This window comes from Curcuma longa, chromosome 3 (genome assembly GCF_044706935.1).
Source record: "Curcuma longa cultivar G26 ecotype Majalengka, Jawa Barat chromosome 3, ITB_CL_G26_1.1, whole genome shotgun sequence".
Taxonomy (NCBI): Eukaryota; Viridiplantae; Streptophyta; class Magnoliopsida; order Zingiberales; family Zingiberaceae; genus Curcuma; species Curcuma longa.
In genome coordinates, this window is record NC_133863.1 from 8,448,274 (window position 1) to 8,463,881 (window position 15,608).

At 37.7% G+C, this 15,608-nt stretch overlaps 3 protein-coding genes across 10 annotated transcripts; all 3 read left to right on the plus strand.

Annotated features, from left to right (window-relative positions):
* The first annotated feature begins 1,103 nt into the window (after nt 1-1,103).
* Nucleotides 1,104-6,776, plus strand: LOC141823967 (uncharacterized). Of its 3 annotated transcripts, none has more exons than XM_074711178.1 (7): nt 1,104-1,820; nt 2,154-2,234; nt 3,676-3,750; nt 5,105-5,149; nt 5,264-5,353; nt 5,444-5,545; nt 6,440-6,776. In XM_074711178.1, exons 1-7 carry the CDS (start codon nt 1,185-1,187, stop codon nt 6,617-6,619), a joined length of 1,209 nt encoding a protein of 402 aa, XP_074567279.1. In that variant the 5' UTR covers nt 1,104-1,184; the 3' UTR covers nt 6,620-6,776. The 3 variants fall into 3 exon arrangements, with proteins under 3 accessions (XP_074567279.1, XP_074567280.1, XP_074567281.1); XM_074711179.1 differs by lacking the exon at nt 6,440-6,776 and adding an exon at nt 5,599-5,701 and having other exon boundaries at nt 5,444-5,513; XM_074711180.1 differs by lacking the exons at nt 5,264-5,353; nt 5,444-5,545.
* A 1,015-nt stretch (nt 6,777-7,791) lies between these two features.
* On the plus strand, nt 7,792-12,183 carry LOC141823963 (protein NETWORKED 4B-like). Of its 6 annotated transcripts, XM_074711172.1 has the most exons (5): nt 7,827-7,927; nt 8,648-8,694; nt 8,976-9,036; nt 10,087-10,226; nt 10,433-12,183. In XM_074711172.1, exons 4-5 carry the CDS (start codon nt 10,133-10,135, stop codon nt 12,079-12,081), a joined length of 1,743 nt encoding a protein of 580 aa, XP_074567273.1. In that variant the 5' UTR covers nt 7,827-7,927; nt 8,648-8,694; nt 8,976-9,036; nt 10,087-10,132; the 3' UTR covers nt 12,082-12,183. The 6 variants fall into 6 exon arrangements, with proteins under 6 accessions (XP_074567274.1, XP_074567273.1, XP_074567275.1 ...); XM_074711173.1 differs by lacking the exon at nt 8,648-8,694 and having other exon boundaries at nt 7,792-7,927; XM_074711171.1 differs by lacking the exon at nt 7,827-7,927 and having other exon boundaries at nt 8,518-8,694.
* A 258-nt stretch (nt 12,184-12,441) lies between these two features.
* Nucleotides 12,442-15,546, plus strand: LOC141823962 (protein ACTIVITY OF BC1 COMPLEX KINASE 3, chloroplastic-like). Its single transcript, XM_074711170.1, is given in 8 exon segments — nt 12,442-12,741; nt 12,822-12,911; nt 12,913-13,050; nt 13,149-13,484; nt 13,589-14,144; nt 14,321-14,507; nt 14,606-14,972; nt 15,214-15,546. Coding segments are annotated over 8 exon segments (2,103 nt in total). The 3' UTR covers nt 15,343-15,546.
* Nucleotides 15,547-15,608: the final 62 nt, after the last annotated feature.

Below are 15,608 nucleotides of genomic sequence, written 5' to 3' on the forward strand. Positions count from 1 at the left end.
TTATTTTACAATATATTTGATTTAAATTATTCGATAGGAGACTATTCTATCTTTGTCTTAGTTTATTTATTTAATATTAAATTTATAAAAATTATTTTACTTATATATATATCAAATAAACTTTATTTAAAAATATAATTTATTTAATAATAAAATTATATATATATATATTAAAAATTATGATTGAATATATAAAATTAATTAAAAGATATAATATATAATATAATATCTAATATTGAACCTTGGTCATGGTCCAAAAGATCGTGAAAAATCAATTATAATAATTTCTTAATTTATCGCAAATTGTTTTCTAAACCGGAAATTATAAGATAAAGAAGTCATCAAACCATCTATTTTGAACTATGTATCTATATATGATATACCTAAGAAAATGAATTTCATTTTTTAGCTAAATTACATTATCTCTTTTTTTTCTCGTTAAAGATGTATCTAACTTCAATTTACATTCGAAATGTAAATGTGAAATTTATCATAATTTGTATAATCTGTGTCGTTAACTACAAGATTTAAATCAAGGAGGAAAAGACCATAAGAAGAAAATCATACTTCTCCACTTTAATATGTTAACCTTTTCCATTACGGAAGTTGTTATTAACTGTGTAAATCTAAAAGCTAAGTGACTTCTCATTCGATTATCAATATTCTAAATTTTATATTCTATTAAAACAATATTCTAAAATACATAATCGTTAGAATTTAAACTGTAAATATTTGATTAATCTAATAAACATAGCACCTTATCCATAAGGCCAATTTACTTTATAAGTTGTGTATAATTTGTGCTTTAGATTTAAATCAAGGAGGGAAAGACTACCTATTCTTCTAATAATAATTAGAATATTATTATTTTAATTTCAAAATATAACTGAGTTTTTAAAAAAGAATAAAAATTTGAATCTCAATAAAATCCATCCTGAGATATATCGTGTGGGATCATATTTTATTTTTTTTTAAAGAATAGAATAATATTTTTTTAATATTTTTTTGATCAAACATTGGTTTTTGGTCTTCCATCGTGTTGTTGGATCAAGCAAGCACAAGTGAGACGTGGCAAGCGGCCCCGAGTCACCAGGTCAGACGCCTACGCTTGTGAAACTTTAGCTCTCCCAAACCAATTGCCACTCTCTCTAGGGTTCCTCGATCTTGCTCCTCTGTCGACTTCGATGAGCAAAACCTGCATCCCCACTCCCGTTCTTCGTTCGATCCAGCTCTCTCTATGGATTGAAGGCCGGATCGGCCGACGCCTCCAGAATTCAAGCTGTTTAAATCCGGCACTCCGTCGACAAATTCCGATAGGGCTGGCCAGGACTGCTGACCGAGACGATTCAAGACCGAGCAACAGAAGAAAGGGACGGATTCGGTCGAGCTATCTTAACCTTAGTGATGGTTCCGGCGACAAACAAGCAAAGTTTGCGCCTATGGAGGAGTTCGTAGAGATAAGGTCCGGCGACGGAGAAGCGGAGAATATAGTGACGGAATCTACAAGGGAGGGCGAAGGAGATGGCTTTGAAGGTTCCTTTCCATCTACGTTTGATTTTCTTGAATTGAAGCGGGAGTTCGAAAAGGAGGAGGCCGCGAGTCGTCTGATAGGTCCTGAGGAGAATGATTTCATTCCGCCTGGAGGTGATGGAAGCGTGGCGCTGGAATCTGATGAGTCGGGGGAGCTGATCCAGCAGGTGGATGCTAAAGGTCGAAGGCAGATGCTGAAAAGATCGAACCTATTGGCAAAGCAGGTTATCAGCATGCGCTCTGCTCGAAGCCTAGGTTTTGTCTCGCAGTTGTGGGTCGACACAAGATCGGTGAGTGTGTCCAGTCGTAACATCAATGTACCGTCTTTGTCCATTATTCTTAGTATTGTTGGATTTGTCGTCTTTTCGATTCATGGATATTGGCTGACTTTCTTTTACCATAATAATTCATTCTTTAGTTTAGAGATTTTTTAGTTCGATACAATATGGAGCTAGCTTGAAAGCTTCCATTACATTAGCCATGCCATCTTTATTCTTAAGAATAGATTCTGTTTTTTCTTCCTTTTTCTCTCTCTCATTTTGTATAGATGTAGTTAATTGATGAATTTACTTATGTTAACGCTAGTTCACTAGCTGCTTTGTTTCTTCTTAAATCTGTGACAGTGGATGGTGGTTTTGGTAGAAGTAAGGCTTAATTTTCTATCAGGCGATATGGAGAAGTTCCTTCTTGAGGATGTAAGACAGGTATGCTTCATTTAGTTTATGCACATACTCTTTCTATGTATGTGAAGTTACCACAAAAACGATAAACCATGGTCCCTAACTATTTGGGAACACTACACATATCTTATCTCATCATTAAACTATATATAAGATTAGAACACTAGTAATGTTTGATATTTTAAGTCACTTTTGCCGCTCACACCTTCAACCTTAATTGATTCATGCTGTTCATAACATTGGTGGTCTTTGAACATGTCCAATCATTTCAAATTTATTATTATTTTTTATTTTATCATATATTGAAGTTGCACTTAATTGCTCCAAGGCAGTTACATTTTTCATGTATCCGTCTTCATAATCTAGCACATTCATTTTAGAATTTTCATTTCTATTATGCTTTTATTTTATGTGTTGTTTTTAAATTACCTAACACTTTGATCCATGAAGTATGGCTAGTAGAATACATGCTTAAAAGTTTTTTCCTTTTAACCTAATGGCCATCACATGTACTGCTCATAGTCTCTAATCTACAAAGTTGTTTCTAGTTTCAATATTGAAGCTATGGCATGTTAACTTTTCAGGACATTTATCACTTGAATTCCTACTTTGTTCCTTGCTTTTAGGGTTTTGTGTCACGTACCCACTTTTCAGGAAAGGAATTAATGAAAAGCAACTGCAGAAATGATATTCTATTAGCTTTAATTTGAGCAATTTTGTAGTCCATGTATATTTTTTCTAGAAAATGTTAATGAACTGGAGATACCTAACTTTTAAAAACAAGATGGTTTTACTTTGATTGGTCAATGTTTAATATTGTCTGATGTTAATATATCTAACTTCTAAAAACAAGATGGTTTTGCTTTAATTGGTCAATGTTCAATATTGTCTTATGTTAATGAACTGGGGATATCTAACTTTTAAAACCAAGATGGTTTTGCTTTAATTGGTCAGTGTTTAATATTGTCTAACAGTAATGAACTGGGGATATCTAACTTTCAAAAACAAGATGGTTTTGCTTTAATTGGTCAATGTTTAATATTTCTAATGCTAATGAACTGGGGATATCTAACTTTCAAAAACAACATGGTTTTGCTTTGATTGGTCAATGTTCAATATTGTCTAATGTTAATGAATTGGGACTACTTATATAATACTTAAGTTTAACATTGTTCTTTTTTCCCAATATCCTTGTTAAATCCTACAAATATTGTCAAGTAAAATTGGTAATGTCTTTGGCATTCCATACATCCTGAGTTTACTATTTTATTTGTATTTGTGCTTTAACTTATAACTTAGTAATGGTCTTTTTGTTCTTCTCCACATCTAAATCGTAATGATAATACCTCTCCATGCTTGTGTTCTGGACATTGTCACTGTAAAGTACAAAATGTGCATGCTCACATTTAGACTTTATGTTATTTGACATATTTGATGGGTGCTTATTTGTATCTACATTTTGTAGGTAGGGGATGTTGTGCTTGTAGAGGATGAGAGTGTTACAGAGAATGAACTAAAAATGATTGGACTCGATACTTTGGTATGAAATATTGATTTTCTTAGTTAAATTGATTAATTTTTTGTTCTTTAAGAAGATATGTAAGCCCAGATGGACCTGCTCCAGATTTATTTCTATAATCTAAGAGCTATTTGAATTGTGTTTTATGTTTTGTTGTTTAAATTTACCTGCTTGTTTCTGTTATAACATAGTTTTTCACGGTTCAGCATGGTCAATAGGCAAAGGCTAAAACTCAGTTTTTTCACGGTTCAGCCTGGTCAACAGACAAAGGCTAAAACTCAGTTCATCGTTGTGGCATGGCTTGAGCATGCCAACATGTAACAATGACTTTATAACAGTTCTTGTTATATATTTTTTTGTAAAATTAAATGAGGCGCTTGAGATTTAAATTCTGTCTGTTATGCTTCAAGCATGAGGTTTGCTGGGTTTATATGCTCTGTTTGCTGTCACAAACTATATCTACTGTTAGCTCATGTCAGTAAGTATGGATCCTGTGCCATATTGGCCCCATCAGCATGCGATGCAAGCTAAAATTAAACCTCAAGTGTTAGCTATTGTAACCATAACGGAGAATTCTAATCCATCTAGCATTAGTATATATATTAAATTCTAGTCCTTTTCATAATAGCTGCAACTTTCTAACTACTCTTCGATTTTTGTGTATCACATACTCATAGCTTGCTGCAATAAGTGAAAAGTGGCAACCTCCAACTTAATTTGTCAGAAGAAAAAGTCCTATAATAATTTGTTTTAGAGAATAAGTCTTTATTTGTAATTTCTTTTCAGGAAGTAGTGGTTTTTTCCAGCATTTTAATTAGGAAGAAGCCCTGTGCTAGAGATCCTTTATGGGCCAAGTTATAGGTGCAAGTTGGGTGTCAAAGATGAAAGAGCCAAGAGTTATGGTAAGTATTTGAATAAATTAAAGAATTGAGGAAGAGTCAAGAGTGCTTTGTCCAAATCAGAAATAGGAAGGAATAAGTGATAATGGTGCTCTGTTTAAATTTACAACATTAAATGAATGCAAACTTTGAAATTTTCATTCCACTTATTAGGTATCAACAGGAGATCTAGTTTTCTCTCACATAAAATTTTAGGAGATTCAGGGTTCTCTTCGTCATAAACATTCCCCAGTATCCCTTCACTCTCTGTTTGTTTGTCACATCATCCTTCATCTTTAGAACATGTATGTGAACCAATTCATGTATTTGTTGATTGTTATGTTTATGTGAATACTTTGCTATCCATCTTATTCTTCTCTAGTCCTTTATAAAATATAAATGAGAGGTTAGTAGGACAACAGTATCTGTTGTTGTGTCTTTGGCTAGTGTGACTTACGAAATTCTGGTTTACATGCTTACAATTTTCCATTTGCTAGGTAGGATACAACGTTGTAACATCAGGCAGGCGCAATGTTGGTAAGGTAACTCTCCATGTCCAGTATTCACGTGAGCAATGCCACAATTTTTTTGATATTTATGCATTTAGTTCCATTTTTTTAATGTTGTAGTTCATAACATTCTCTTGTATTCTCAAGGTTCGTGGCTATTCTTTTAACATAAATTCTGGAGCTGTTGAATCACTCGAGCTCGATTCTTTTGGCTTCTCCATTATCCCTTCTAGTCTGGTAACTTAAAGAAAAACCTTACTTATTGTACTTTAAGAATATATATATATATTTCCCAGAACTACAAGTAACTCTATGATTTTTATGAAGGTAAGCACATACTGTCTGTTGACTGAAGATGTTCTTGAAGTAGTATCTGACACAGTCATAGTGCATGAAGGTGCTGTTTCTCGAGTACAGAGACTAACAAAGGTATAATGTCAGTGCTTCCTAACTCAATGAAACTGATATTTTTTCTCCATCAGGAAATTTTGAAAATTCTGCCTTGACACTATAGAGCAGCATGGACCAAATCATCTTAGGGCAATCACTTTCTGCTTAACTCAGCCTGTATTTTGACAATGTTTTTTGGCCGTTAACATTGTTCCTTGAAGAGTATTAGGCCTCAGCTTAAATTTTATAGATATGACTAATTGTCAAGTTTCTTTCTTGTAACCAAACAGGATGCAAGCTGTATATAAAGAGAAATAACAATCACCATGATATCTATGCTCAAATATACAATATTTGAGCTTGTCACTAAAACACTCAAGTCAATTTCAAACGGTAGAAACACTACTCAGACAATTTTATTTGCTAAGTTAAGATCAATTTGCCTTGAACTCGATTTGCCTTGTTCTTAGAGTAGTTATAGGAACTTAGGATTACCACCGGTTGCAGGTTTCTAACAATAGTTCTGGTTTTATGGAGATGGCCAGAGACACTTCCCCCCCTCTCATGAGGTTGTCTTCATTACTACTCCAGACGTCAGTGTAACTTAAACTTGAATCAAGAAAGAAATGAGCTGGTAAATTTCTTAATTGACGACGTGCAAATCTGCTAGCTAATATACAGATATATTTGTCCAGTGTTTCTGTGCATTTTTGTTTTATTTTTCATGTTTATTGGATTTAGAAACTTCACTGCTTCTGTGGTCTCCCCTCTCTGTACATGTTCGATGTTGATTTATCTGAACCCATTCCATGTCAATGTGCTTAAATCTTAGCCTTTGTGATGGAGTTATCATCCTAATAGAATAAACATTAGTGCTGTTATCACATCCATCAGTCAAGCTCTCATCCAAATCTCTAATACATGTCTCTGTAGGGCATTTGGGATGCTCAAAACTCAGATAGAATCAGAGACGAAATTGGAGAGTATTTTGAGTTCGGAAGAAATGATTCGCCAATCCAGAGTCGCACCAGGCAGAAGAATGCTACTGGAAGAAAACCCAGAAGGAAAATGAGAGAAAGTGAAGATGATTGGGAATTTCCAATGGATTACTAATGTAGTTTTACATCTTTGCTTCTACATTACTTCCCCTTTTCTTGTACATATATCGTCGTCGTCACAGTTGTCAAGTTGCATTTGTTGAGTCAGATCACTTTTGTCTCAAATAATGATCATTGTGTGGGAACTACAGTTCTACACCTAGAGCCACATTTGACGACGATTATGGTTGCGTCAATTGTCATGGAACCAGCTCAACCTACTTTTTTGTTGCATGATCATCCGATTCAGCAGCAAGATGATATTTTAGTTGGTAAACTAAGGCCTTGGATGATAAACGAATTGTTGTAAATTCTAGTGAATAGATTATTTAGTCTTTTTTCGAATTTAAATGCACACTCAGAAGAAATTTCACAAAATTACTTGTCATGTGCCATTTTATCTAAGCGGGTCGGATTTTTGGAGCTATCGGGTCGGATTTACTTACCGATAAACATGGATCCAAGCGGGTACCCATTAAAGGGCCAGATTTATTGAGGCTCAAAAATCAAATTACGTGTCATGGCCTACGTGTCTGATGACGTGATACCTCGGACCACAAATTAAATCTCGCGTCCCGACGACGACTACGTATGATACCAACGGTTCGTGATTGTAATTATCATCACCCCCATAGTTTTCAAAATATCAAATTACTCATAAAATTTCCAAACTTATTTCATTTCGACACACTTTATTTTTCTTTCTCAAAAGACTGTAAGCATGTGTAAACCGAAAGTGCTACTTCAAACTGAACTAGATAGAACAATGAATTTATCGATATAATTTTAATTTAAAGCATTTATTATGAACAATAATTATTTAAAATTCATATTTGTCCTTGTTAGCTTTTATTTTAATTACTTTTCCAATTTAAGAATATTCAAACTAAAATATTTTACTTTAACTCAAAATTTCCTTAAAGAACCATAGGATCATGCTCATCTCTAAGACTAGGATTTGAAAACTGTAGGGGTGTAATATGATATTTTAGAATGCTGGATGGTGCAATGAAATTTCCAAATAATTGTGAGGGTTAAGTGAAATTTCTTTGTTATTTCTAGAAGGGTAGTTTAGCCAACTCATCCGATGATGATTCATGCTGTGTTCGATGAACCGCCAACCTAGCGGTCCCCCACCCGGCGCCACCTTCGCCACCTTCGCTTGCGTTTCGATAAGAGAAGGAGAATGGGGCAGCGAATGCGCTCGCACCTGCGTCGTTCTTTCGATCCCTTTCTCGGCCTTGCTATTGACGATCCGCATGTGGGAGTCTTGCTGGAGACGGTTGCGAAAGCAGTTTTTCGTTGGTGGAAGCACCGATCTGAGGTATACCTCATCCATTTCATTCTGCTTCTTCTTCAATGATAATTATTTTGGATCTTCTCTTTTCAAGTGTTCTTTCCTGCTTAAACTCTCGTGATTTGGGGATATAATCACAATACTTTATCCTTTTTGGAAGATCGGTAAGGTATTTATGTATTTATTTTCTGGCAATCCGAGATTTTTGGAAGTCTCTGGATCTAACTTCTAATTGGAATAAGACGGCTGTCTTTGTATTAAAGTGAGAGATTAGAGGAATGGATGAATTATTTGATTTGGTTGTGCGTAAAGCTGGATTGTCTTTCCGAACATATTTGGATGAAATGACGCTGCGAGGTCTTTATGAGACCAAAGGTGGGGTTTTTGATAAAGGATAATTGATGGAGGGAAGCCTAGCCGATGTTCTGCTAGCCATTAAGAGCTTTGATTAGTTTTTTCTATGGAATCGTGCATGTGTTAATTTTTGTTCGTAGATTTGTTATTTCTAATTTCTTCAGTCTTCTAATTGAAGTTGAGACAGGAAAAGGGGTTTGAAAATTGTGCAATTATCATATTGATGGAAACGAATATCACAAGTTGCAATAGCTTATTTACATTGTACAATTGCAGGTAGTAGGCAAGAATTATGTTAACATTGTAAGGTTCCATGTAAGTAGAGAGAATTTAAGATCATGTGAGTGATAAACCCATGTTGTGATATTATCTTGTCCATTTCTTCATATCCAGATATTATCTATGCGTGGACCAAGAGTTCATCGTCTACCTCATCTAAGGTATGGGATCATTTTCGTCCCTTGAACAAGTATCTTGTTTTTTTTCCCTGAGGTGCTGCAACCCACGAGTTGCTACTTATGATTCTCTTGGTGATTGGTGGTTTTGGGAAACCTCTGCCTCGCCGCTCTTGTTTACATTATTTGTATCCATATTGTAGATAGTCTGTGCTTACCAAATATCTCCTTTTCTTGCCACTGACAGCTTTCTGCCTCTATTTGCAATTATTTTCTTGATTTTTCTGTTTATTCAGTACTAATTTTTTTTCTCATGTTTGCTTCAGTTGTACTATGGTATCAAGACTCCGATCTTTTTAACAGTCTCTTTCACCACCATTCACTAAGGTGGATAATTCTTATTTTTGCATAAAAAAAAATTGGTCAAATCTGTTATTTATATTACCATGCATGATTTTGAATTTCAAGCTAAGCATTTTGGTTTTAGTTGTGTTGTTCTGCCAATTTTTGATTTCAGGTTACCAGATAATTTTAAAGCTTTCATGCATATCTTTCTTAATTACTGGCAAATATTGACTGTCTTAAGTAGGCACTTTCACAGGGTCCTTGTATTTGTCTTTTAGTTTTCCTATTGTGGTCAGTAAATGGCTTTTCTTATTTCCTTCTGTCAACGGTCGCATATGGTATACAAACCTACTCGACATATCTACTTTTGAGAGAATCTCACATTAGAGTTATCTTCTTGGTCTACTTTATTCACAAAGATATCCAACAATCAGTTGTATTCATTAAAGGTATCAGACATCATGCTGCTGTTTTTTTAACACGGGACTATTGTAGTATTGCAACATATCTATAAACATAATTTTGCTTTGTGCTCTGGTGATCATATTATATAATTTATAGTTGTTGGTTGTTTAACTTTATTTGTATGGTTGTCCATTGTGAAAGCTTTCAAGCTTAGAGGTCGTTTCTGTTACAAGTGACATAAGATTTTACAGTGTAAATAAGAACATTAAACTGTTTAAATCATTTTATTTTGAACTTAAATCTGTAAATTTGGTTAACCTTCTTTGGTTCTTTTTTGAACAAGCGTGGCTTTTTTTGTCATTGTATAAGTGGTTTCCTACTCCTGTCAGCAGAATAACAAGCTACTTGGCTAACTGTTTCTGGCTTAGATTTATTAGAACATATTTTCCTGCTGGTTCCATTTCCCTTTGGATCACTTGGGTCATAAATCACTTTACATTTAGTTATACCTTCTTGAAGTAATGCAAAGGTAGATAGATTGCACTGGCATGTAGACCAATCATCCATCAGCCAATAGCCTTGAGTTTTTTGAAAGAACATTCACAATATCTTGGATTTTGTTCTGCTTTTCTTGTTCTGATACACAAATAAATTGTAGTCTCTTAGTCTGCTTATACTCCATGGCAGGATTACTGAAACAATTTGAATACGTGCAATGATCAGTTGTTAAAAGATGAAGCGAATGCTATCCAAGAAATCTCACTCATTGTGGTGGGACAGACATATTAGCAGGAAAAACTCCAAATGGCTTGAAGAAAATCTTGAAAGTGAGAATACTGAACCTAACTGCAATTTGCTTTTCAAAGTTTTCCCCAAAGTAGTTTGTTTCCTTCAATTCCTTCATCTTCTATTATGAAAATTCATGTTTAGCATTTATGTGATCAGCTCAAGATCCTCTGATTTGATAAAATTGGTGTACATGTTTAACTTTTCATGACAAAATTTCAACCAGTTCAAGCATCTTTCTCTGCAGAGATGGACCGAAGTGTCAAAGAGATGCTAAAGTTGACTGAAGAGGGTGGTGATTCATTTGCAAAGAAAGCTGAGATGTATTATGAGAAGCGCCCCGAGTTGATTTCCCATGTCGAGGAGTTCCACCGCATGTATCGTGCTCTGGCTGAGCGTTATGACCAAGTAACCAGTGAGCTCCGCAAGAGCATTGAATCAGAATTGAAATCTCAAGGTTCATTGAACGGATTTAATTTCCTTTCGAATCCACCTTCTCCTTTATCTGAACCAATTGAAGAGCTCCATCCTGAGTTACAGACTTCTCCCGAGTCAAAGCTGCAACAGCCCAAGCCCATTCCCAGGGCCGCCGGGTTCGATTTCTTCCTTCCATCTAGCAGTAGTCCTGATCAGTCTCGGAAGGACATTGATGGTTCATTTTCATACTCAGAATCTGATTCTGACCCCGAGCTCGAAGTGATCAATGAGGAAAGTGAAGATGACACTTCCTTTGGTCAGCAACGGAAGCTAACAGATAAGCTTCGGGAGATGAGGGAGAAACTTAAAATCCAAGAACACGAAAGCCATCATGAAGACGACTGCATCCTTAAAATTGCAGCTTTGGAGTTGGATCTATCTGCTGCAGATGAAAAACTTCACTCTGCCGAAACCGATATCTGGGATCTCAAGAATAAACTCGAGAGCACCAATGCTGCTTTATGCACTAAGATCATAGAGTTCAATTTGGAAAAGGAGAAGGTTTCCTGCTTAGAGGAAAATCTTACAGAGCTGCAAGAAGAAATATTCAGCCTTACGCATGAAACTGTAATTCTAAAGGGTGCAGCAATATCTGCCGCTAGGCAGCTCCACAGCGAGTTACTGAATCATGAATCCATCGTCGAAGATTACAAAAACAAATTAATTTTTGCTGAAGAAAAGTTTATCCGTGAGAAGTCCAGCCTTGAAGCTTCAATTGCAGACTCGGAAGGTACTAACAAGGGACAAAAAGCTGAGGGGGAAAAGGTGGCGCAGGAAAAATCGTTACTCAAAGCCCGTATTTCCGAACTGGAGCATAGAATTCACGATCTGGAAAACTCAAACATCTACTCTGTTGACAGAATGCTGCAGGAGAAGTCAGCACTCGAGGCTGAACTTTTTACTCTCTCCCAGTCCAATTCACTGCTTGAAGCTAAGGTCACCTCGCTGCATAACGAAATGAGGCAGCTTGTAGCTGACAAAATTTGCCAACACAATGAGAAACAAAAGCTCGTCGCTGCACTAAACGGGAATCTTGACGCTCTAAAACTTGAAGTGGATATTCTGACAACCGAGAAAGAAGAGCTTTCTTCCAAGGTGGACTCCCTTGTCAACGACATCAGTTCCCGCAACGACAGGCTACTGCAAATGAAGCAGCAAATGTATCACTTGGACTTGGAACGTGCAAAGCTGTTCATGGAGCTCCAAGAAAGCAATCAAGCTACTTCAGATTTGAAGTCAAGAGTACATGAACTTGAGGAGGTGGTACAGAGGCAGAAGGTCGCAATTTTGGATGGGGAGGAAGGAAAAAGGGAGGCAATAAGACAGCTCTGCATCTCACTAGAGCATTACCGCGATGGCTATCATCAACTCGGGCATTTGCTGCAGGAGAATCGGCGATCCACCATGGCGGCAAGGTGATGATGATCTTGGTTAAGATTCTTCTTCTTCTTCTTGTAAAACCTTGGTACTTCAAAATTTTTGGATGAGGTGGAATTGTATAGAAGCTGTCATGCAATGGAAAACACAAATTTAATTTTGGTAAATAACAAAAATTAACAAAAATCATTTTGTAATATATTTTGATAATCACGTGACTAGCACGTGAAGGCAGAGAGAGAGAGAGAGAGAGAGGAGTGTCCGCTTGCCACTCAACTGGTCTATGGCTCGTAGGCAACAAACGATGTGCCAAAAAACAATTCCAGTTCCTTCTTTTAACACCACGAAAAAAACTAAGAGGCATTTCATCGAGCACGTCTCGCTGGTGCTGCTGCTCCTTCAATGGATGTTGCCCTGTCCCTCCCCTCGCCGCCTTTTCCGGCTTGCCGCCGGAGGCCCCGGCTCCCCCGCGCCGCCATCGTCCAGGCCCCACCCGTTCCTGCCGGCGGCAGAGGCACCGCAAGAGGCGGGCAGAACACCGTCCTCCTCCCCGCAGCTGCTTCCCCCGCCTCTCTCTCCGTCGTCCCCAGAGACCGCGCCGAGGACATGCAAGCGGAGGCGCGCGCTATGGCCCGCGCCGCTAATGCCACCGTCTACAGCCCTGAGCTCCTCTCCGCCAAATACTCTTCCAGGCCCTTCAAGGTAAGTATTTATCTGCTAGCTTCTCTTGCCCTTCTTTCCTTCTCAGAATCGCTGATGCCAGCAATCTTGTTTGGTGGAAGCTGGTCTCACGGACGGTGGAGATCTTCGCGGCGTTGGGCGCCTTCGCGTTTAAGCTACTCTTGGATCAACGGCAGGGGCAGTTCGACCAGGCGGAAGCGGCAGCGAGCGGCGGAGCTGACGAAAACCCTAACGCAATTAGGGCCGACGTTTGTGAAGATTGGGCAGGGCTTATCGACTCGTCCCGACATCTGCCCGCCGGAATACCTCGAGGAGCTCTCCGAGTTGCAGGTCTCTTCCTATCCAGCCCAAAGATCGCACCTTGTTCATGTTCTAAAATTTGCTTATCGATCAGTTCTCAGCTAGTTTGATATTGCCGGTTGGAGCAGGATGCACTCCCAACGTTTCCCGACGAGAAGGCATTTGCCTGTATTGAGAGTGAACTGGGAGTGTCTCTGGATTCCATATACTCAGCCATCTCGCCGGAGCCCATTGCAGCTGCCAGTCTTGGCCAGGTCTACAAAGCTCAGCTTAAGCAAATAGGTCGGTTTGTCGCAGTCAAGGTGCAAAGGCCAGGAATTGAAGAAGCCATTGGGTTGGATTTTTACCTTCTCAGAGGTCTAGGTTTTCTTGTGAACAAGTATGTTGATATTATTTCCAGTGACGTCGTTGCTCTCATTGATGAATTTGCAAAAAGGGTTTACCAGGAACTTAATTATGTTCAGGTGCAAACTCAACTCTATCATCAATCTTATCTTGTTGTGCTATCCTGCACTTAGTTAGTAGATAACTCGGTTTCTCACTGTTTGGTTGTGCTAGTTATATTCAGGAAGGTAAAAATGCTCGGAGATTTAAGAAGTTATACGCTGACAAAGAAGAAGTGTATGTACCAGATATATATTGGGATTACACTAGTGCAAAAGTACTCACCATGGATTGGGTGGACGGGGTAAAGCTTAACGAGCAAGAAGCCATTGAGAAGAGAGGTTTGAAGATGTTAAATCTGGTTGATATAGGTATTCAGTGTAGCTTGAGGCAGTTGCTCGAATATGGCTATTTTCATGCTGATCCTCATCCTGGTAATCTTCTAGCGACGCCAGAGGGCAAATTGGCTTTCATTGATTTCGGTATGATGAGTGAAACACCGGAAGAAGCAAGATCTGCTATAATTGGTCATGTGGTTCATATGGTTAACAGGGATTATAATGCTATGGCTCGTGATTACTATGCATTAAATTTTCTCACACCGGATGTAGATGTGTCTCCAATTGTGCCTGCTCTTAAGAATTTCTTTGACGGTGCACTTAACTCGACTGTAAGCGAGCTCAACTTTAAGACTATTGTGGATGGTCTGGGAAATGTTCTTTATCAGTATCCTTTTAATGGTGAGTTTTCATTGTCCCTAGTATTGTAATTTTTCTATTGAAAAATTATAGAAACCAACCAGTATTCTTGCGGCTGTTCAGATTGCAGTCTGCTCTTATGAGCATTTAGAAATTGAGAAAGCATACATACTTTTGGCATTAGTGAGTTTGTTAACTTCATTCCTACTTGCTTGCAGTACCGGCATATTATGCACTAATATTGAGGTCGCTTACTGTGCTAGAAGGTCTAGCTCTTTATGCTGACCCAGACTTTAAGGTGCTTGCTGCTTCGTATCCATATTTTGCTAAAAGACTCCTGACTGATCCAAATCCTTACCTTAGAGATGCTCTAATTGAATTGTTGTTCCAAGATGGCAGATTCAGGCAAGCATCTGCATTTATTCATCATCTTTAATCTTGACCTATTTGTTGTTTGGTACCTTGTTGGGCTAACATGCATGACATCTCTACCTAGCATGCAGGTGGAATAGGCTTGAGAACCTTCTTGTGCAAGGACAGAAAGATCGAGATTTCACTACCAAAGATGCTTTGCAACCTGTTTTGAAGCTCCTTCTGGGTCCTGATGGTGAGGAACTACGAGTACTTGTTGTGCAAGAGGCAGTTCGGGTCACTGAAGCTATTGTCTTAGGTTCAATGATAGATACATATGATTCCATGCCTGAGTTTATGAAGGTTGTTGTCAACAATGGTAATACAAATGGACCTTTTAAGCTAAGCGATGGTGAACAAGCAAGGATGCTAGAACTTCGAGATAGAGTGCTCAGAGTGTGGAGTCTTTTGAGATCTTCAGATAGTTTTGATCCAAGCCTCTTGCAGCCACTTGTACAGGTACTACCTGATGTAAACTGCATTCTACTTACTGTGAGAATTATTAAAATTACAATAGAGTGCTCAGAGATGATTTATGATGAGTTGACTGTATTTGGTACTTCACAGAATAAAACGATAATATAGTGGAGAATGTTGAGTAGTGTTTTTATATTGAACTTTGAACTTGCTTTACATCTTATTCAGTTGAAAGTTCAACTCCAAGTGCCCAGGTGCAGTTGCTAAACATATCATTTTACAGGTCCTGGAAGAACCGGAAGCCCGGAACCTTGGCGGGCGTATTTTCGGGGGAGTTACTCTACGCCTATCGGCCCGACTGCTGCAACAGGTTCTCAAATCTCCAACCACTGTGCCTGCTGCTCTTCAATGACCATAACAACTGGGTAATGATACAATGTACACTCCAAATGTTTGTGCATAGAGCATGCTGTTCTGTTCGTTTACAAGCTCTTCATTATGTACTTAGTCGAAAAAACAATACCACAGTGCTATTTTATTTCCCATTAATCCATCATTTCTGTACTAACCTTGAATCAGTGAACTGTAAATTGTAATCCTTTATTGTGATTTAATGGTTCCCCCTAAAAAATTAATGTTAGAATAATGTCTATATTTCAATAGATGTTAAATGAAAAT

Excerpts from the sequence above, each read along its gene's own strand:
- LOC141823963 (XM_074711173.1), top strand. The coding sequence starts at position 10,133 with ATGAAGCGAATGCTATCCAAGAAATCTCACTCATTGTGGTGGGACAGA. Across the intron at positions 10,227-10,432 it reads GCTTGAAGAAAATCTTGAAA|AGATGGACCGAAGTGTCAAA; the intron begins GTGAGAATACTG and ends CTTTCTCTGCAG.
- LOC141823967 (XM_074711178.1), top strand. The coding sequence starts at position 1,185 with ATGAGCAAAACCTGCATCCCCACTCCCGTTCTTCGTTCGATCCAGCTC. Across the intron at positions 5,354-5,443 it reads CCATTATCCCTTCTAGTCTG|GTAAGCACATACTGTCTGTT; the intron begins GTAACTTAAAGA and ends ATTTTTATGAAG. Across the intron at positions 5,546-6,439 it reads GAGTACAGAGACTAACAAAG|GGCATTTGGGATGCTCAAAA; the intron begins GTATAATGTCAG and ends ATGTCTCTGTAG.